Here is a 22,952-nt window from a genome sequence, read left to right on the forward strand (position 1 = left end):
CGTCTCACCTGGCTCAGCCCCGCCACAAACACATGGCGTGCAGTGCTGCTGGGGGTGTGAAACTGGACAGGGCTGCTCTCTGCTGGCCAGGCGTGTACAGTCCAAGAGGGAGACGGGTGTGAGTGGAAGGTGTCCGGACAGTGTGACAGTGCTGCTCCCCATCTGGGCCCCCGCAGATCCACGCTCCCACCTCTCTGGTCAGAACACACCAGCAAACATTTGATTGTTCCCTCATTGTCTAACCGGCTCTTGCTAGCTCGTTTGATTTCTTCATCTGTCCCTCTAAAGCTCCTTAGCTGGGCTCACAGCGGGTTCTCCCCCAGCTCTTGTTGATGGCCATCAATAAAAGGCCTCATGGTGTGTGGGCTTAGCAGGCAGGTTATGGAGCCAGACCAGACGGGCACAGGTCCCACTCCAACACCTATTAGCTGTGCGGGGCCCTGGACAAGTTACTTAATGTGACTTGACTTTCCCCATCTGTAAAATGGAATAATAATAGTGCCAACCTCAATAGGTTGTTATGATGATTGAATTTGTTAATATTCGTAAAAGGAACAGAACAGTGCAATGCCTGGCATAAAGCACCCTGGAATTTGTTTGGTTTTTCTTAAATAAAATGAAACAGGTTTAGGTCCCAGCATTATCTCACAGGTGCCCTTTGCATGGTCTGCCTTGTCTTTAGTAGTAGAAATTACACCTGTGATGGGGGCAGGACTCTGTGCCTGTTTTTCTGGTTAGGATGGGGAGCAGACCCCCTCAGAGGGGAGGCTCCAAGTGCCCCAGGGATGACGGGGTGATGGGTGTGTTACGTGGCTGGACTTCGGTCTGTCTCCCTGGCCAAAGCCCACTTCCTCTGCTCCCACACCCTGCAGAGGGCCTGCGAGCCATGGCCGACCCACTCCTCTGACCCTGCACGCCACTGGCCCGGGTTGCCCTTGCTGCATTGCTTTGCCAGAGATAGAAGGATAATCACTGTGCCCCACGGCCCTGGGGTCTGTCCCACTGGCAGGGTCCAGGCTGGGAGAGGGCCTCCCTGGCCCATCACCAACCCCCTCACTTCCTTCCCAATTGCTCTTCATCAGGAATCGTGCTCCTTTAAGTACTGCTGGGTTTCTCGCAGAGAACACGGGTTTGTCTAGTCGGCCACAGGCCTGGCATGAGCTGCTGTTTTCAGCTTTCTCCCATCCCTTTCTTAATGTGCCTCTGGAGTCTGGAGCTCTTGGGGGATTATCTTCACTCTGGGCTACAACAGCAGATGCTGCACACATTTATCACATGAGATGATGTACATGAAGCAGCAGCTTGGCCTAACTCAGTAAATGCCAGGGCCTGCAGTTGCTGGTGGCCAGATGCAGGGCCAGGACATGGCTGCAGCAGAGCCCTGGCTTGGAGAGGCCCTGCCAGGGAAAGGAAAGGGGCATTAGCCCTCGGGAGCCCCTGCAAGGTGCCAGCAAGGTTCCCGGTGTTTGCCTTCACATGCTTGATCTCCTGAGAGACGGGCAGCGTGGGATGGGATGGGATGCTGAGGGAGGGAGGGGGGGACCGAGGGACCTGCCAGAGCCCCGGAGCCCCATGGAGTGAGGAGCTGCTCCTGGACCTTGTTCTTCGCGGGTGCAAATCCTGTGCACTGTGCAGGACACCAGTCTGGGGCTGGCACTTGAAGTCGCCCAGCTCTTTCCAGACCTGTCCTGAACCGCAGTTTCCAACTATTTAAAATGGAAAGGAGGAGGGATGAGTAGGTGGAGCGCAGGGAAGCCTCAGGGCGGGCGGTGAAACTATTCTGTGTGATTGGTGGACACGCGTCATGATGTGTTTGTCAAAACCCACAGAATGTACAACACAAAGAGTGAGCCCTGCTGTGGAATATGGACTTTAGTCAACACTAACATACCCCTATGGGCTCATGGAGTGTAACAAATGTGTGGCACCAATGCGGGACGTTAACAACAGGGGAAACTGAGGCAGGGGAGGACGCAGCATATGGGAACTCTGTAATTTATGCTCAAATTATTCTGTAAACTTAAAACCATCTAAATAATGAAATCTATTACATATATGTATATATTTCTTTTCTTTTTTTCTTTTTTTTTTTTTGGCCGTGCCACTCATCTTGTGGGATCTTAGTTCCCCGACCAGGGATTGAACCTGCGCCCTCGGCAGTGAAAGCGCCGAGTCCTAACCACTGGACCGCCCAGGAATTCCCTATATATTTTTTTTAATGGGAAAAGGATGGTGTATTTGTGTTGGAAGGTTATTGGGGGCTTAGCTGAATGGCACCCCTGCTCTTTCCTCCCTCCGCTGTGAGTGCTCACCTTCTCCGCCTGGAACCTTGCCGTGGGACGCTCAGTGTCTGCGGGAGGCGGTCGTCTGCGGCCAGGAAGCCTGTGTGTGTCCTAGTGCTGCTGCCCCTCCACCCACCGGCCCTGGCGGCCACTCGCTGGGTCTCAGTTTCTTGATTGACTGATGGCTCCCCTAGGGGCTGAACTGCAAGGAGCTCCAGGTAAGAGATGCTAAAGCTCTAGAATGTGGGAAGTACCAGGAGGTCTCCAGAATAAAGCAAAGAAAAGCCGCCTGAGGCTAAATGAATTAAAACACTAATCCTGGGCTTCCCTGCTGGCGCAGTGGTTGAGAGTCTGCCTGCCGATGCAGGGGACACAGGTTTGTGCCCTGGTCCGGGAAGATCCCACATGCCGCGGAGCGGCTGGGCCCGTGAGCCATGGCCGCTGAGCCTGTGCGTCCGGAGCCTGTGCTCCGCGACGGGAGAGGCCACAGCAGTGAGAGGCCCGCACACCGCAAAAAAAAAAAAACAAAAACCTGATCCTCTCTGTATACAGAAGAATGAGGAATCTGTAGGGCATTTCTAAACATCAAGGGAGAGTAAGCTATTTTTTAAAATGATACCTATTCTCAATCTTTAACATTAACTTCTAAGTATTGTTCTTTCTTCTTTCTTCCTCTGTATCCCGTCTCCTACATTCATTTTTTTAAATTAATTTTTATTGGAGTATAGTTGCTTTACAGTATCACGTTAGTTTCTGCTGTACAGCAAAGTGAATCAGTTATACGTATATATATATCCCCACTTTTTAAGAAATAGCTTGCCCTTATATGAATCATATATCGTATATGCTATATAAGCACTATATATAAAGCACGAGAAAAAAAGCAAACACATTAACCCACCACCCAGCTTAAGAAATAGAAGAAACACCACAAATTCTTGAGAGGACCCTTACACAGACAACACACGTAAACAGGAAGGCAAACACCATGGAACCTCCTGGAACCCCAGTTTTAAATGTGCAACTTTAAGGGGAAGCAATTCTCTCTGAGGAGTTTTCTTTTATTTGGGAGGGAGAGGGAGTGGCACAGATAATTTTTCCAGACATGTCAACTTTAGATAGCTGGGTTTCTTTTTCAGTTTTAAAAGAGATTATATTTGTGAAAACAACTAAGTTAACATTCTTCTCCTTTCCCTATTTCCTTGAACACTCAAATTATATGTTAAAGATATTTTAAAACTGTCCCGAATTAAAAGAGATTGTGAAAGTTGCAAAAGCAACAACAATAAAACCGAAAACATCGAGGGAGCAAAAAGCTATCCTTATTTCTTCTTAGTGTTTCATCCACGGGGTTCCACGCCCAGTGTGACATTAAATTTAACGCACGGCTGCGGCGCATAAAGTCCCTTAACCTCTCTGAGCCTCGTCGTTTCCTCTATGACATGACCGCACAGGGCTGACCTCGCCGAGGGGCCTGGAGACTGAAATGACGTCACCCAGGAAAGGTGTCTGGTGGAGATGGGCGCTGGGGGAGGGTAACCCTCCTTCTCTCTTGCTGACAGCTTTGCTTTAAGCACAAGGAACAGGCAGGGTTGCACGTCAGGAGTGAGACGGTGTGGGTGTTCTGGAAGTGTTCCAACCCCGGACTCTGCCTCGCCGGCAGCAGAAATGAGTTCCTCTTCCCGGAAGCCCACAGAATTCTCCATAAGATCACAGCCCATGAAGTCATAATCCCCGCCCCCTCACGGAGGGATGGCATATGGAAATTCGCTCTCTTCTGTCTGGAAACTCTCTGAGCCAGAGTCAGCCGTGTCTGTGAAAAGCTCCACCTGAGCGGCTCCCACAGGCTGGGTTCTGAGTTTCACCGTCTCTTTAGAGAAAGGAGCTCCTGATTTAACAGATCGTCAGTCGTGTGTTTGCAAAGAGGAAAGAAAACCCGGGCAGGGCGCTCAGTGCTCTAGCAGCTCCCTCTGCACCCCTGAAGGAAAGTCTGGAATCTGTTCATCATCCACATTCCCCTCATTGGCACCTGGTCGCATGTTGCCTTAACTTGTTCCCTGTTTCACGTTTGTTGTGCAGACGAAGAATCTTCTTTATGACACTCAAGGCCTCCTGCCACGTGGTCCACCCCGCCCTCATTCCCCAGCACTGCCTGGCTTCTGCTCACGCAGGACGCCTGCTCTACTCGGCCACAATCTAGAGGAGTCCGTCATTCCCGCCAGGCTACCTCCCACCCACCCAGCCATACTCAGCAGGCAAGACATTCCAGGTCCTAAGTGAGATCCCCGGAGAACAGAGATGCTGCTAGGTGCCTGTCCTTGAGGACTCGTAAAGCCCATCACAGCCTCTAAAGCCCCTTCACATGTAGCATATCACTGGAGCCTCACAGTGACTTTGGAAGCTGGGTAAAATTATTCCCATTGTACAGAGGAGAAAACTGAGACTTGGAGGAAGGAAGGGTTTTATCCAAGGTCACCCAGACAACCCTTGGCTCTTCAGATTCCCAGACCAGCGTGTCTGCCCTCTGCCACGTCTGCCTGTCAAACAACTGCCCTACCACTGGGGGTTGGGGAGATGGAGGAAGGGACGTGGGTGGATGACGCTGGGATTGGTCCAAGCCTCAGTTCAGCCCTGTGGGCTGGTGGGGAAGGTGGAGGGCATAACCAGAGTGATAAAGGCATCTGTGACTGGATAGGGGACAGGCCGGATGGTCCCAAGTGATGCTGGAATTCAAGGGGAATCAGACATCGTTGTCTATGCAGCCCTCACTCCAGTCAATGGCTTCCTGAGGGCCCGAGAGCTCTGATCCGCACCTTAGAGTCTCCAGGGCAGGTCGACCCTGAGTGGTGAAGCCTACCTCTGCTCCTTCCGGACCACGTGAGCTTGAGCCAGGGTCTAGCCCCCTGGGGTCTCGGTTCACACACGTGCACACACAGATACATCACAAGATGAGACATGTACTTGGGACAGCTTCAGACACGTGGTAAGTGTAATCGGTAGTAACTGTGACTGTCATCTATGGGCATCAGCATGGCTGGAGGGTCTCGCGGACGCACTGCTCATACCACTCCCTGCTCAGTGGGCTGGAGGAGGGCTGCGGGCCGCGAAGGATGGGGCTTTGGGAAGAAAGGACTAAACGCACACAAAGAACACACCCGGCTCAGGAGGTCAGCAGTCCCCACCAACGCCAGCAACTCACCGGAACTCAGGAAGCCAAAGATGCCCACTCGGTAGCTGGCGGTGACCACGATGAGGTTGCCAACAGCAGCCAAGAAGGAGCCGTCCACGGCCGGCTGGCCCCTGCTGGCCCTGCCCTCTGCGGCGTTGTGGAAGAACACCAGCACAGACACGTTGGGGGCCTGTAGGGATTGGAGACATGTGGGAGCTCCAGGCGGCCACTCTCACCCCCCAGAGCTTGGTGAGGGCGCCTTCCCCATGCAGGTGCCCAGCTGTGAGGCGACGCACGACTGTTCCTTCACCTCTGCCCCGTAGGCATATTTAGTCTCAGTTAGGGGCTGAATTGTGTGTCCCCCAAATTCACATCTTGAAGCCCTAACCCTGGCTGCCTCAGACTGCAACTGTGTTTGGAGACAAGTCCTGTAACGACATGGCCCTAATCCAGTAGGACGGGCGTCCTCATATAGAGAAGACATTTAGACACAGATGCACACAGAGAGGCCTGTGGAGACACAGGGAGGAGAAGATGACCATCTACAAGCCAAGGAGAGTGGCCTCGGTAGGAAACAACCCTGTAGACATTTTGATCTTGGACTTCTGGCTTTCAAAATCATGAGAAAATACACTTCTGTGGTTTCAGCCTCCCAGTCTGTGGTACTTTGATAGAGCAGACTGAGCAAAGGAGCAAAACCCATCTCCTGGATGAGGACCCTGAGTGCCATAAAAAGTGCAGACACGTTGCCCATGCTGCCAAGTGAGCCAGGGACCTGTCTCATGCAGCCACGTGGTCTCCCAGCAGCCCAGCTCCTGGTCCCCGTTTATTCTGGAAGACGGTTCTGTGTCCTCCTTGGGGAGTCCTTGAGTTTGGTCACCGTGCCTGGAACCCCATCTTGTTAACACAGAGCCACCTTTGTTAAGCCCGACTGAGTGCCAGGCACCATGCTGACTATTTGCGTGTGTCAGTTATTCGGTCCTCAAACAGCTCCGTGAGGTTGGCGTGTTGTCGTTACTCCCATTTTACCGATGAGGAAGCAGAGGCTTGCTGATGTTAAATAGCCTGCCTCAGATCGCATGGCTACGAGTAGCAGAGGTGGGATCTGAACCCAGGTTGACCCCTTCCTATCAGAATATTGTGTTCCGTCTAGGGGATCTGGCACCCCACCCCAGGCCATGGTGAATGCAAGGCCCCAGGTGGCTCTTGCTCACTCAGGCCCTGAATCCCTGGGCTGTGACTTCTCTACTCCATGTGCCCTGGGCTCCGACACCAACAGCAAACAGTGACCAAGGACCTGCCCGGGTGGGTTCTGTGCTAAGTGTGCTCACCTAGACCGTCTGATTAGAGCTTCCACCTCACAAGGTAGATGACTCTAAGCACCCCCATTCTACAGGTGTGAAAACAGAGGCTCAGAGCAGTGAAGTGGCTTCTTGAAACATCTACAGAGAGGAAGGGACCGAGCAGAATTCTGACCCCAGCCCCCCTCCCTCCCTCTGGGACACTCCTCGTAGGTGTCACCACTTGGTGGGCTTGTTGATTCTTCCAATAGGTGGCCTTTTAAATGCCATAGAAAAAGGCCAGCTCAGGTGGCCTTGGTTTCATCTGCTGTGGGCAACCAGAGAGGTCAGGGACAGGCCCTGTATCCCCCTCCTCAAAGTACCCTGAGTTATTTTTATTGAGTAGCACACAAGCAAGAGAGAATACTTCCATTCATGCAGCCCAGGAGAGCCTGTACATTTAGGTGCCCTTGTTCCAAAGCTTACTCAGGTCAGCTTGCTGTGACCAAACCTCCAAAGTACACTGCCTCTCACTGCTGGTAAACTAGGGGAACAGGAAGCGGTGGCACAGTCACACGTACCACGGGATCTGTCAGTCAGGGTTGGCGTCACCAGAAACTCATGTTTCCTAAGGCTCATCAGTTCTGTTTTCTCTCATGAGCTCGGACCCTTCCCCCCAAACAGGAAACTCAAACACTCAACATCAGGATCATAGCTTCTACGTACGCAGATACAGCCTTCAAAACAGGACCTAACCAAAGTCAGGGTCACCTTCCAAACCTCACCCTCTAGAACTGCCTCAAATGAGAGATCACATGGAAGGAAATACCCCCTAGGGGGGTCTCTCCAAGGGTCTCTCCAAGAAGAGCCGCTGGTTTCCTCATTTGCGGATTACTTTGATCCAGCTCCACACTTCCCCAGCCCGCGGCCTTCCAGGGGGCCCTGCATCAGCGGCTGGCCCTCACCCGCCGGCGTGGCTCTCACCCCACCTCGTCCGCACCCCTGCCCAGGCGGGCCCTCCTGATCACCACCTACCTCACTCCTCCTGTCACTCCGTCTCCTCCCCTGCTGTGTTTTTCTTCACAACCATATCAATACCACAGTTGTCCAATATTTATCTGCTTATCTGTTTATTTCTGCTCCTCCCACTGAGAATAGCCCCTCCTGTGACTGGCGCTTTAGGAATACTTCTTAGAGGGCCGGAGCAGGATAGCCATGCACGTGCTCCCACGCGGGAGATCAGGTGAGGCCATGGGGGACCCAGGCTTGCTCTCAGCCACTCAGGCCTCAGGAAGCCAAGAACCCACCAGAAGAGCGCAGGGCGGACCGTGCTGGCCACTCTGGGGCTGGGGATTTCTAATGGGGCAGTTTTCAGGGCAAACATAGTTTTCAGGGCTGCAGCACTCACCACGCTCTGAGGGACAAACACGTTGAGATACAGGCAGTCCTCGCTGACCCCGGGGGACGAAGGCGTCCTGGCACCTGGTTGCCAGCAACTGGCCCTGCAGGTAGAGACAGACAGACAGAAGGCATGACTTGCAGGGAAAACAACCAAAGCGACAAGTCCCAGCCCCCTTCCCGTCAGCGGTGGCAGAGCCCACTGCCCCATTCCAAAAGCCCGGCGGCCCACCAGCAATTAGGCAGCTTCAGGAAATGGTTAATGGGATTGGTGAGTAAATGGTGGAAACAGCAGCATGCCCATCCCTCTCTCTACCACAGGCCTGAGGAACATCCTACAGGGACAGAGGGTTGGCCCAGAGAGAAGGATGCCCAGATAAAGAGGAAAATGTGTGTCACCTGCAACCTGGGCCCTTCCTGGCTCCAAGTGAGCAGACCTGCTGGGATGAGGTGTCCCAACCTGTTTTCTACATCAGTACAGAGTCCAAGTGTGCCAGTTGGAAAATCTCCTGGCATAAGAGCTGAGACTGCATCTGGGACACATCTAATGGAGGCATGATGGTTACCCGCCCAGGCCTTGTTAGCACTGGGCTCTGATGAACCTAGCTCTCCAACTACTCTCCACTCAAAAGCCTCAACCACCTCATCTGTCAAATGGGTGTATCCTAACACGTTAAAGTATTCTAATTAGTCCATATTTGTTTCTCTGGTTGCCCAATGGTGGAGACTTATTCATGACTTTCTGCATCTTTCTGCCACTGTCCTAGTTTAAGCCTTCATTGTTGCTTGCCTGGAGCAGTCCAGAGCCTCCTGCCCACCCCTCTACCTGGCCCTGGGCCTGTAGACCTGCCCAGCAGCCAGCCGTGGGAGCGATGGACAGGGAGAATACGGTTGCCTGGAGACAGAGCTGTGGACCCCTGTGGGAAGGGAAAGGCCGTGGGGATGGGAGAGGGAGACATGGGTGCTCCTTCCACAGACTCTCTGAACGTGCTTTAGTTAGAAAAATCACAAAGTCATATCCAGTCTGTCAACTCTTTATAGTGGTATATGCATGGGAGGGGATGGGCAAAATTGAAAGCAGTTGATGACGAAGGAAAATAAGATATTCCATTTTTTCCCCTTTTTTGAAAATTCCTTTCAATATTGTTCCTGTTGGGGGAATCATAGTCCTTTTAAATTATTTTTTCACTAGCTCAGGTGTTTTTCCTTCTCTGCTTACTTCCCAGGCCCACTGAAGTCAGAAGTGGCTGGGAGGCTGAGTCCTGGTCACCGCCACACTGGGGCACGTGACGAATGCATGCCCCACCTGCAGCTGTGGCCCATGGAAACCTCCCCTGCAGACTCTTCCACAGCTTCTCTTTCCTGGATGCAAAGTCAAGGAAGGCTCCTAGAAGGAACCTTAGAAGGTTTGTACTGAAGAAGGCACATCAGCCTGGGTGCCCGCATTACTGCATGGAGCAAAGCCCACCTGCCCCTCCATCACCAGAGGGACTGTGCAGGGCCAAGACAGTGTTAAGGCACCGACAAGTGGGAGTTTATGTGTCAAAGCACTCGACACCATCTTAACACACATAACCCCCGCTCCACGCATGGCTCAAATTCGAACGCACTGCTCTGTCATCAAGCCTCATTTTGAAGGCTTAGAATGGGAGAGGGCCTCCCTGGGCATCCCCTAAAATGTACTCCACTCCACCCTTACCGTGGCTTGGTGGCATCCCAGGACCCTGTCCAGTTCAAGGGCTCCGGGGCCCGGAAGCGGCTTCCCGCCAGGGGTGGGGTGGCATACGGAACTCCCAGGAACTGGTCCACTTGCTTCCACGAAGTGCCCACCTGGATGGCCTGGGACCTGCCCAGCAGCCGGCCGTGGGTGGTGATGGTCACAGAAGGTGCGGATGTCCCAAAGCCAAGCAGAGGGACATCTGGGGTGTGGGGAGAGAGAGGGAGAGAGAGAGCAGCTGGTGCTCTAGTCACAGGGATTCCGAATATACTTTAAGAAACAAATCTAAAAGCCCAAACACTGCTTTCTGCATTACAAAACAAAATGTTAGTTATTCATTCAGGTCCCAATAGCTTAAGTCTAGTCATGTTAGTGTTCAATGTGGCAAAAAAAAAAAAAAAAAGAAAAGAAAGAAAAGAAACCCAGGAAAGACACCTGATCTTCCCCGGGCACTGCAATCCCTCCCCAGATGTGCCATCTCAAGTTCTTCCGAGAGAGATGACCCAGGCTCACAGCCCCTGACTCAGCACCCTGGGGCCAGATGTTACCACAATTCTGAATTATTTGGATTTTAAAAAGAACAGAGGGGCACAGAACGTGCAAGGCTCAATCCTCCAGGGGGGTGTGGAGTTGAGACCCATCAATAGACACACCAGTTACTTCTGAGATGACATGTATAGGTTTTTCCTACTAAGAGGGACGAACACATAATATCGTTTCTTCGGTCACTTCAGGTCAGATGTTGCCACCAGACGAGTTTGTCACCAACTTACAAAAACATTTTTTTTTCTGACTTTTAGAGTGTTTGGATTTCAGAATTGCAGCTAAGGCACTGCAGACCCGGTACTTGTATTTCACTGGTGAGGAAATAGGTTTAGAGTCTGGGGGTGGGCAGCTGTCAGGACTTCAGAGTGATGTAGGATTCAAAGCTATACTTTTCCGAGCCCCAACTCTGACCACAGGGTCAGAGGTTCACAGAGGGTCGAGGCCAGGCCTCGGCCCAGGTCTGCAGCGCCCGTTCCGCTTTGCGCAGGTCCGGATCCCAGCCGGTCTATGAGTTCACGCTGGTGCTGCCGGCCGCCCTGCGCTGTGCTCCACAGGCCTTCCATCCCCCTGTAGCGCTATAACCTCCAGACGCTTATCAGCCTTTCTCCAGCCCTATCTTATCCCCTCCACTGTATTTCTCACATTCATTCATTGGTTCAAGAAACTTCTGCTGGGCCCCGGCTCAGGGCCAGATGCCATTTTCAGGGACTTAAGACAGGCCTGTGCCTGGTTCCCCACAGGTCTTAGGGCCTTGCACGGAGGAAACCAACACTGGTGAAGAGATTCTGTGTATGTGTGTGTGTGTGTCTGTGTGTGTGTGTGAGTGTGTGTGTGTGAGTGTGAGTGTGTGTGTGTGTGTGTGTGTGTGTGTGAAGCAGGGGGTCTCTTATTATTTCCATCATGTTGAGCCTGGGAGAGGAGGCAGACAGACAGACAGGCAGGCAGGCGGAAGTCTATCCATTCCTCAAAAGCTTGGTACCATGCAGTGGTTCAATTAGAGGTGGTTTTGACCCCAGGAAACATTTGACAATGTCTGGAGATGTTTTTCGTTGTCATAAGGGTTGGGGAGAGATACTAGCTACTGGCATCTCATAGGTAGAGGCCAGAGAAGCTGCTAACCATCCTGCAATAGAGAAGGTAGGTCCCCACAATGAGCCTTCTGGTCCCAGATGTCAGTGGTGCTGGGGCCGAGACTCCCTGGCGTGATGTGCTTTCATGACTTCCAGGCCACTGAGGGTCGATGTGGTGAGGAGGAAACAATGGATGGTCTGAGGAGTCCAGCAGGTCTGTGTTTTGTGTTATGGACCAGCTACTTTAGAAAACCTCTATAATTCTTCTTATCCTCAATTTTCCCATCTGCAAAATAGGAACAGTAGCAGTCCCTACAATGCAAAGATGTTAGGAATAAATAACACAACGCCTGTCATGTCCCAAGCCCAGTGCCTGGCAAATGACAGGAGATCAACACATGAATGAGTGAATGAGAAAGAGGGAGGGAGGGAGGGAGGAAGGAAACAGTGAGTGAAAACTTCTCTGTTGCATAAACACTGGCATGTGAGTTAGAACTCAAAATGGAAACTCAGGATGGAAGGAAGCATTTGCCGATTGTAATCCGGCCTTGATCACAAATCATGACGGCGCTCACTCCCACGGTTCTTTCCTTCTCACGAGATTTCCTGTTTCAATTGCAAATCACAGGCTCTTGGGCCAGCCTTCAGGACTGTGGGCGCTAAAGTAGCAAACCATCTGAGGTCAGCTCTGCAGGAAACAGCCACATTTCACCAATGTGGTAGCATCTGAAGCAGGGAGCGAAGACAGAAAATGTAAAAGCTAAAGAATTTCGAGGGAAGGCAAGCCTGCTTTCCCACAGATGGTGGTATTTAAGCCTCCCTCCAGAGGCTGCCCCGTGAATCCCAGACTGAAAGAGATCCAACATGGGGAAAATGTTTGATGTGCATTTCTCCCTTTGGAATCTTTTGCAGAAATGTGGATTCTTTTCAGAATACCCACATATTCAGGCCCTGTGACTATCTGGATTAAGAAAGTTATCTGTAGCTCTACGTATACATTAGGTGCAAACAAATAACATCTCTGTAGATAAATATGGGCATGCATCTTCTGCTGGAAAGTGAGCATTTCACATTGAAGTTGAGACACACAGAATTAGGAGAGAAGCAGTCGTATTTGTTTTACAGAACTCAGACCTCAGAGTGAAGGCAATTCTCAGCAGGACTACCATGCAGATTAGCTACACTATGGGTGAAATCTATCTAACTCACTGAATGATGCAAACGGCCTGAGAGAAGACAAGCCTTGAGATTAAGGGCCCAAGACCTCAGTTTATAGGAATCAAAGCGCTCCCAGCCCTGGGGACCCTCTCTGGATCTAAAGGCTGAGGTGGAGGAGGGGCAGAGGAGACATCACTGCATCCAGACAGGCCTGAAGGACCGTCAATGCTCAAGGACAGGGTGGGCCCAAATCCCACTGCTACCTGGTTTTGTAAATAAAGTTTTACTGGCACACAGCCATGCCTGTGGATTTGCTATTGTCTGTGGCCACTTTCCTGCTACAACAGCAGAGTTGAGTAGCTGTAACACAGACTTGTGGCTGTAAAGCCTAAAATATTTATTATCTGGCCCTTTACAGAGAGAGTCTGCTGACATCTGCTCTTGAAGATAAGATGGCAGACATGGCCAACATTCCTAAAAAATTACTCATTTCATCCCATAAGCATGTTTAATGGGGGAGGTGTGTCCCAGGCCCTCGATTCCCATGTTTCCTGTTCCACAGCTCTTATTAGTTCACTTAGGGAGGCACTTATATGCTGCTCTCTCCTTGCTTGCTTCACCCCTGTATCCCCAGCACCTAACACAAGGGCTGACACATGATAGCACGTTATTCAATGTTTCTAAACTAAACTGAGCCGGAAGCAGCTGCTCTCTCCGGGCACCGTGGTGTGGTCTTTAGGCGATGCGGTTTTGTGGGAGAGGACTGCCTCTAGAGATAGGAGATCTGGCTCCAGGTCCCCGTTCTGTCATCGCTAGCTGTGTGAAATCAGAGAAGTAACTTAACTTCCCTGGACCAGAGTCTCCTGATCTCTAAGACGGGGATAAAACCCTTATCTTGCCACCTCACAGGATAGTGTGAGTATCAAATGGGATAAGGTATGTGAAATAACTTTGTAAATTCTAAAATAGTAGTTAAAAAGTGGCCTATTTAATTATTTTACTCAGAAATGCAAAGGCCAAAATGGCTTCTATAACTCAAAGGAAGTAATGAATAAAGGCGGTGCAGAGAAGTTCTAGGTCAGAAGTAGGGTTTTTCACCTTCCTTCAGTCCATCCCATGTGAGTGCCACAGAGCCTAGGATGACTTTGACTGACTTTCCCTTAAGAACCTCAAAAGCCACTGCCCATGAGTCACCAGGTGCTCGGACAGTCCCTCCCAGCCACACCCAGGCCCTCAGGAATGGCTGCAAAGACACAGGCCAGCACTTACTTGGCTTTTGGTAGATGTGGGTAGCCTCTTCACGGAGCAGAAGTTGGCAGTTTTGTGATTGCAGGCTGTGTGTGCAGCTCTGGGTATCAGCATAGAACATACACCTCACAGCGCCAGGTTGGGTTTGCAGAGTGGTGACAAGGCAGGCCTGGTGACGGGAGCATTCTGCAGAGGAGGAGGTGAGTGGGGCTTGGGCCGGAGAGATCACCTCAGTCATGTATCCAATCATGCACCCATGAATCCATCCATCCATCCATCCATCCTACCATCCAATCATGCATCCATGAATCCATCCATCCATCCATCCATCTATCCTACCATCTAATCATGCATCCATGAATCCATGCATGCAACCTTCCATCTATCCAAGCATCATCCATCCATCCATCCATCCATGCAATTTTACGTCCATAAACCTGTGTGTCATCCACCCACCCACCCTTCCATTCATCCCAAGATAACCTGGGATGCCCAGCAGCAAATAATTAGCCTGGGAGAGAAGACCCTGGGTGGGCTCTCTGCTGCAGTCTCCTCATTCTCCTTCAGGGTCAGCCCAAAGTCAAAGTTTCCAAGGGGATAAGCCAGCTAGCCATCCTTCCAACCAGTCATGCCTCATGAATCTGTACATCCACCCATGCATCATCCATTCATCCATCCAATTAAGCAGGCATGCATCCATCTATACAAACACTCACTTCTTCATTTAAACACCAGGCACAGTGCTAGGGGCTGGGAATAAAATAGTCGTGGTGGAGGACCCAACCCTCCCATCAATCTGTTTTCCACACAACAGTCCGGATATTGGTTGTTTATTTAGTCACAAATGTGCTCTTGTCATTCTCCGACTGAAGTCATACCAGACAAGGCTCTTCACGCTCCAGCCCTTGCCTTCCTCTTCAGCCTCATCTCCCTCTGCCTCCCCCACCCCATCACACCCACCACCTTCCATCAGGGGTTATGTCCTTTCCCATCTGTACCAGGTCATGCACTAGACTGTTTAAAAGATTCATGGCATTAGGGTATTCAGCCCTAAGAACAGCTCTGAAAATAGTGCTGCTTTGTTTGATTGAGCAAGTTGTGCATTGCCTAAAGGCCTTATTCACAGCCCAGTCTCTGTGCCATGGCACCACCCAAAACCTATACAACCGTACATGGTGGCCCTGGCTGTAATATGTGCATATTGTTTTCCAACCTTGTAGGGGAGAGGATCCATGTAATCTCAGAACTGAAGAAGTGTAAATGTTACCCAGTCTTGGCCTCTTTCACAAGGTGAAGCCTTTGCAGAACATTCTGATCATATGGTCACCTGGCTTTTGTTTAAATACCAGTGACTGAAACCCTGTAAAGGAAGTATGCATCCGTGGACAGCTTTGCCTATTAGGAAGTTCTTCATATTGCACTGAAAAATGTCTCTTGAAATTTGAGTTTCACCCATAGGTCTTTGCTTGCCCCATGAGCTTGGCCAGGACAATATCCTTCCTCCTGGCCATGACGGCCCACCTGTAATCTGAGGACAGCCATCACAGCTTCCATGCATCTCCATCTCAGACCAACCCCCTAGATCCTTCCTCTGCTCTTCCTCTGACCTGGTTCAATGTTGTGCATTTTCTGGCTGGCTTAGCCCCTTGGAGACCTTGACCGTGGCCAACCCTGCAGGAGGATGAGGAGACTACAGAGCAGAGACCCCCGCCGGGGTCTTCTCCCAGAGGTGAGTTCCTTCCGGCCAGGCACCCCAGGTGATCTCGGGGTCTCCTATGTGTTTTTGAGGTCTGAATCCTGAGGAGCACTTGTGTGAGAGGGGTCCCGTCCCAATCAACCCCCTACCTGGAGGTGGAAACCCCCCTTACCCCACAAACAGCGGTCTCGGGCAGCAGAGAAGTCACCCGTGGCAGCGGTGCTGATGTGGGCCACGTCAAAGTTCCGGATGGATGGATCAACAACTACTGAAGAGAGGGCCAGGGACTGCCACGAGTCCAGAGAGACTAGGAGGGAAAGCAGGGACAGTTAGTGGAGTGCCATCTGATGCCCCCAAAGGGTGCCCAAGGGCTCCCTCCTGGTGGTCTCCGTTCCCACGTGACCCCATTTCTTTATCCATCTCTGCATTCTACTATGATTTTTAAGAGTTTTTTTTAATATGAGCCAAGGTCCCGTGCTCAAGTCTAGGGGTACAGAGGTGAAAAACAAAGCAACCAAAGCGACAAAAGCATGGGTGTTTCTATTGAGCAGCTCACAGTAGAAGGGAGAGAATGTGAAATGACAAGACAAACACTGTAGTACAGTTGTTATAATGCAGACGTCAGAATAACGCTAGTAACCATGATAATAACAGGCTCGTCAGTGTTCCTTATGTGGTACTTTGTGATGTGCTGCCCGGTTGCCTTCAGGACCAAGGCTCTCATATCCCAGCTGCTGGAAGCTTATGGCCAGGGCTCCCAGCTGAGTCCCTCTCTAGGAACTCCCTAGGTCTAGGCTAGCTGCCTCCCCTCCACAGGGTCAGCCTTCATCCCCAAACTAGTCCCTGTGGGTATACAAAGGCCCAGCCCCCTTGCCTCAAGATGGGCCAACTCCCAAGGGCCGGCCCAGCTTCACAGCTCACTGAGGCATCAATGCGGCCGTTGTTTGGTTTGTGTCAGTTTTACTGCTCCCCCTGCCCAGTTCTGCCACCTCGCTTCCTTACAGGTGCTGCTGCCAAGAGCGCTGAGCACTAAACTTTCTGCACATGCAAATCTCCATCTCTCCAGAGATGGAGAGACATCTCTCCAGAGTCTGTTTCCTGGAAAACCTCAGCTAAGACACCCTCTTTAAAAGACGAAGACAGCGAGGCACAGGGATGTGAAAACGGCTTGCCCAGGGCGTGCTGTGCTTTCGGGGTGGAACGAGGTGGAAAGCAGGTCTCTGCATCCAGAGAGCCTGTGCCTCCGACTGCTCTACTCTGCTGCTTCCCAGTCCTTGCACAGGACATGCCGTCACGGCGAGAGGGAGGGACATGTGGTTCTGGCTGCCACAGAGATGCTTGGCAGAGGCAAAGACATCTGCCAGAGCACCTGTGTCCCTGTGAGGACAGAGGTGACCCTGCACGGGGGGCTTAATCTTCCACCATGAGGAAGGACTGTGGGTCCAGGGGGATGAGTGCATTATTCTGTCCACAAATGGCATCAAACTAGGCACGATGCCACCTCCCAGAATAGGCCTCCATGCCCACTTGGGAGTGCTAATACCAGAATACTGTATGGAACCATTCAGTGGGTACAGCACTGATAGTTAATGGAGAAAATCTATTTACCTACTTATTTTTTCTTTCTGTCTTTGACATTTTTTTATTTTTTCCAGAAGACGGTAGTAGTTTACCCTTATGACAAATATTTGTGAGTGTCTACCTTGTGCTAGCAAAACACAATGGCAATCTTAGGTGTAACATTTCACAGTTTACGAAGTGCCGTAAGCCCTTTGGGGGTGATAAGCCATCAACTCAGTTTCCTTGTCTGTAAAACATCATCATGTTTGATCCTTGCAGCGCCCCAGATGGGGGGTGGGGAAGGGACTCTAATGCCTCCTTCACAGACAAGGAGTCGGAAGCTGGAAGAGGTTATGTGACTTTCTAAGAATGCTGAGCTGGACAGTGACCAAGCCAGAGATAGACCCAGGCCTCCTGGCTCTAAACCAGTGCTACTTCCATCCCTCTGAGCTTCCTACAGAGCTAAGCATCCTTTCCAGAAAATTATCCCCAGGTAGGAAAAGGTCGTTTTCTTTGACAGGATCATGCTCTTAGCTATATGGGGAAGACTGTCATTTTTATCTTGAACTTGTCTTTGACACCAGAGCACTGAGCATCACTAAAATTAGAATAGTAAATAAAGTAGCAAAACAATCTAGCACCACCACCCTTCTTTTCAATGAAAGAAAGAAAGAAAGGAAGAAAGAAAGAAAGAAAGAAAGGGAAAGAATGGAATTCTTTGATAAAATTCATCAGTGAAACTACCTAGATCTGAAGCTTGCTCTGTGAGGGGACTTTTGTTAATAAATTTAACATTGTTTATAGACAAAAAAAAAAAAAAAGAAAGAAAGAAAGGAAGGAAGGAAGGAAGAAAGTAAAGAAAAAGAGACCGAGAAAAAAGGTTTATCCAGAGAAGTGGCCAAATAATGCAACCAGATTTCACGTGGACTCAGCAAGAGGAGGTGAAAGCCCCACACCTGTCCTAGAGCTGCAGGGCCATCCTCAGAATCTGGAGCCGTGTATTTCTGAACTTGGGACCTGGCTTCCCTGTAAGAGACCCTGGGCTTTCATTTCCTTAAGCATCCTCCACGTGTTGCTATTTTCATGGTCATTACAAGTGGCATTTTTGCAGCATGGCCAAACCGAGGTGCGTATTTTTAGATGGTGAGCACACTGCAATTTCAGAGAAGAGTTATGATGGGATTTCAGGGCGGAACTTGCCAATTATGGTCTTAAAATGGAAGCCTTGGCTGCCCTCCACCTTTATTTAGGTTGATGTCTAGGGGAAAGAGCTCTAATTAAAGGATGAATTTCACCTCCAAAGTGAGAGTCAGCTCATCTGTCGCCATCCCAGGGCCTGGGGTCAGCTCTCCGCCACACCCCACAACTGTCCCCCTCCCCTGGCTGGCAGGACCCCCGGATGAGCCATTGCTGCCATGCAGAATCTAACATCTGAGGTTCCACATGCATCTCATGAAAATTCTGAGAACAAGTTCTTTGTGAATGCAAAAGCATAGTGAAGCATGAAAGCTGGGTGAGCTTGGTAGCACGTCACAGGAGTTTACTAATTTGCCAAGAACCTCGCAATACCATTGCTATTTAACGTTCACGATAACCCATGCTGTGGGCGTTACTACTGTGCACATTTTACAGATGAGGAAACAGATCCAGTAAACACACCCGAAATGCTTAGCTGATAAGTGGCAGTGCTTGGGCTTGAGCCCCGCTCCTTCAGCTTCAGAATCCACGGTTTAGTCCAAGGCAGACCTCCTCTCCGGGTGAATGAGATGGTGACAGCTTTCAGACTCACCCAAAGGGATAGTCTGCTCCGAAATGCATCATCTCTGGTTTGTTAATTAGTTTTTTCTCCCTTTGTTTAAAATATATTTTACAGATTGCATTGTCAACATCACTTATTTAAAAAAGAAAATTGTTGGAGTTCCCTGGCAGTCCAGTGGTTAGGACTCAACACTTTCACTGCGTGGTCTGGGTTCAATCCCTGGTCAGGGAAGTAAGATGCCACAAGCTGCCCAGTGCGGCCAATAACTAGCTAAATAAATAAATAAGAAAATCACTTCCCCTTGAATTTGAAATGCCATGTTTATCATATATTAAGTCCTTATATGTAAATGAGTTTTCTTTGGTGAGTACCAATTCTTTTTCATTCATCTCTGCTAATTCTGGCTCTATTCCCAAACTGTTTAAACTAGAGTCACTTTATACTATATTCTGTCGTCAAATGGTAAAAGTTTTCCCACATTATTTTTCCTTTAAAAATATTTTTTGGTTGTTTATTTACCAGATGAAATTGAAAATCACTTTTTCAAGTTTCAAGAAAACATTTTGTGGATGTTATTTGGAAAAATTAATTTGAGAAAAAGATTTTTAATTTTATTCTGTTTAATTTTTGGTGTCATTAAGAATGGAATGGGATTGTTTCCCATTATATTTTTAAGTGGTTACAGTTGACCAAAAGGAAAGCTATGTATTTGTGTGTATTTATTTTTGAACAGGACCTGAACCTACTCTGAATGTAACTCACAGACGTAGTTGAAGCTCAGGCCCATATCTCTGCGGCTACTTTGGAAACAGGCCCACAGTAGGTTCCAGTTTTAGGGAATACATGCCATCCAGCAGCTGTAACTCATGATGGCATAAATGACATGTACTTGCTTAAGAAGTCAGGTTCCAGGAGTTTATCCCAGCTCCTCCACTTAACAGCTCTGTGACTCTGGGCAAACCACTCACCCTCTCTGAGCTTCAGTTTCCTCATCAGTAAAATGGGTATATTACCAGATGCTCTCTTCTAAGATGGTCATTGGGAATGAATGAGCTACTGTGGGTGAGCTGCTCAGAGCCTGCTCGGGGTAGGATTAGTGAAATCAGCCGCTCCCATTCTCTCTGGGCCGAGTTGCTCGGTTCTTGCTGTGTTTGGGTCACTGTCTTTTCGAAACTATAGAGGTAGGAGCCTGACTGAGGTGCTGGGGGAAGTTCTCTAAGGGGTAAAGGAGCACAAATCACTGTTGGTGATTTCAAAACCTTCCTCCTGAATTCGCCTCATCCCCTCACCCCAGCCTTGTCCCAGGACACCTGGCTTCCTGCCCAGGAGGGCCTCTGTCAGCACCTCCCTTCCTGCCTCTGGCCCTGAGACTCCTGGTCAGGTCGTTAGCACAATGGACGCAGGACGCGTGCCCGACCAGGAGGCCTGCTGCTGAATACAGCGACTTTCGGAAACAGCAGCATCTCAAGGTTTTGGGAGCCCAGCCCGCCCCAGATGAACCCATCGCCGCCCCCTCCCTCCATCCTGCTCTTTGCTCCCACACCGGGCTCTTTCTTTCCTCAGGGACTGCTTCCACCACCCACCCTGCTGCCCAACCCAGAAATCCCACCGCCTTCATCACCTTCTCCCTCACTTTGTCCTGGCAATTCTGCCTTCTCAGCCCCTCTGGGAACTGTCCTTTCTTTTCCACCTAGATTCTGGCCTCATCAATTTCACTCCAGTTACTGATGCTCCAGTTACTGAGACCCAAACGGGCCTCCTTGTCACCTGCCCCCTCATCCCTTCTCAGGCCGTCGACACACTGTGACCGGGGTCACCTCCAAATCTGATTACGACACCCACTGCCCGATGTCCTCGGGGTAACAGGGCGAGTCTGCTGAGGTCTTCAGCTGTATCGCACCCCTCTCACTTTCATATGGTGGGCCTGCGTGCTTGCCATGGTCACCCATACACCAAACACATTGTACAGTCATAAGTAGAAAGAGATGTTGCCTTATTACATAATTTGAGTTACTTATGTTAACTCAGATCCATCCTAGTCATAGCAGATGAGGCAATGAGCCACCGGGAGGAACAGTCACAGGGCGCTCCCCAAGGTCACAGGGTAGAGCCTGGTCTCAGACCCTGCCAGCATGGTTTCCATCTGCTTGGCTGTAGCCTGGGACCTCCTTCCCAGCAGCAAATGTGCTCCCTCTCAGCCCTTGACACAAACCTGTGTTATGGTGTGGAATCTTGATGACTTTTTCATACTGTAAACAACCTACATATGAAATAGTTCACCAACAGCTCTGAAGACCTTGGAGGAGAACACGCCTTCAGAAGAACATGGCCCTGCCTGTCCATTAGCAAAGGGGAAAGGGTGACCCAGAAGGGAAGAGAGACTCACCCATGTCACACAGCCCTTTCCTCTGTGATGGGGACAGACAGGCAACATGTGCTACCATCTAGTGGGCCTGCAAATTCAAGATGATCTGATTCTCTCTTACAGTACAATGCTGAGATGGACAACATTATCCCTATTTTACAGAAGAGAAAAGTGAATGAGGGCCAGAGAGGGCCAATGACTTGCCCAAGGCCACACAGCTAAAAGGTAGTGAGCCAGCATTTGAACCCGGGACAGCCTTGTGCCATTATGCTGCCCGGTACACCTAAGCATTGCTGAGGGTGGGCAGGGCCGAGGGGAGGGAACGGGTGGCGCAGCACGGCCTGCAGCCTTGGTACAGGCAGGCCTTGGGGTGATACCAAGGTACTTCCATTCCCTTCCAGGCAGCATTATTACCTTTTAATGTAGACTCGGCTTAAAAAAAATCACTAGACTAAAATATGTTTGAAAATTTCCACCAATATATGGAAAACTGTGTTTAATTCCCTTTCCTTCCTCCCTCCCTTCCTTCCTTTCTTCCTCTTTTCTTGTCTTCCTGCCTTCCTTTGCTCCTTTCCACACAGACATCAGTTAAAGAAGGAAATGTTTGATTTTGATGTCAAGGCTCAGATAGAGTAATTTCAGCTGTTAAAAATAGCTAAAACAAAACAAAACAAAAACCAAACACCCACGGAACTACAGACCTGTGTTACGACAGGAGGAACAGGTCTCTCGCTTGCTGGCTGGGTAAGTAACCAAGGGTAAATTCCCACTCTGGCCCTCCTCTCTCTCATTTGAAAAACAGGGGGGAAAGAGCCTTTCAAAGTTTTTTAATCAGGTCAAAGTGCAGAAATGTCAAGCCGGTCGCAAATGCCTGACCTTCTCTCCAAGGTTCAAATAATCACAGAGCCATTTTTTAAATGAAAAGATCGATGTGATTTTCTTAAGAATCACCAAGAATGAAGATAACAAGCAGACGCTCTAAAGCCCTGAAAAGAATCCAGGATCCTTACTGTTCTTCTTGCAATCAGAACCAAGAAGAATTCCTTTCTGCTCCTCTAGGCTTATCGAAGGGATAGGCACTGAACATCAAAAAAGCTTGAGGAAATCCTGGAGGTGGTTTCCATGCCCAGGCCGGCTGGGGAAAAAACATCAATGCTTTGAAGCCTTTCAGCAGGAAAGGTCTTTCACACAGGAAAACATTTCAGGCACCAGCAAGCCTCCGTGACCTTGGAGTCAGCGGAGTATAACAGGCTCGCTAATGCTGCTTTCGCAGCTTTACGGCCACGAGCTCTCGCTGGTAGAAGACACTTGTGTGCTGTCATTACTGGATGGGACCAAGACTCAGACATCCTGATTTCTCACCAGACACCGTCTTTCATGTGAGAACCACGTCTCATTAACACCCAAAAAAAAAAAAAAAAAAAAAAAAAAACACCCCAAAAAACCCCTAGATGTTCCTTTGATAACAGAAAGAAGAAAAAAGATGTCCCTTGTTATTTTGCAACTATTTGAGAGATGAAAATGTGACCAGAGCTAGCTGTTGGTCTAGCATACCTTCAGAGAGAAATGCCTGACATAGCAGACCCTACTGGACCCGTTTTTAACATTTATAACACTAGAAAAATACCCAGAGATGTTATTTACCTCTGTTCAGCCTCCAAATACCTATTTTTGAGCTACCCAGGAAGCATGCTTTCATCTTTA

The 22,952-nt window shown here is 49.9% G+C and overlaps 1 protein-coding gene across 1 annotated transcript in view; it reads right to left on the reverse strand.

Moving 5' to 3' along the window:
- Positions 1 to 22,952, reverse strand: part of TG (thyroglobulin) — a gene marked incomplete at its 5' end in the record, with an annotated part of 239,460 nt that overhangs the window by 100,723 nt on the left and 115,785 nt on the right. Inside the window, 5 exons of the mRNA XM_082601181.1 lie at positions 5,482 to 5,641; positions 8,140 to 8,233; positions 9,829 to 10,048; positions 13,890 to 14,054; positions 15,737 to 15,871. Of these exons, the coding sequence (XP_082457307.1) occupies positions 5,482 to 5,641; positions 8,140 to 8,233; positions 9,829 to 10,048; positions 13,890 to 14,054; positions 15,737 to 15,871 (774 nt within the window). The remainder of the gene's footprint in view (positions 1 to 5,481; positions 5,642 to 8,139; positions 8,234 to 9,828; positions 10,049 to 13,889; positions 14,055 to 15,736; positions 15,872 to 22,952) is intronic.

The sequence above is a fragment of the Mesoplodon mirus genome, assembly GCF_964341445.2.
Source record: "Mesoplodon mirus genome assembly, chromosome: 16".
In the NCBI taxonomy this organism is placed as follows: domain Eukaryota; kingdom Metazoa; phylum Chordata; class Mammalia; order Artiodactyla; family Ziphiidae; genus Mesoplodon; species Mesoplodon mirus.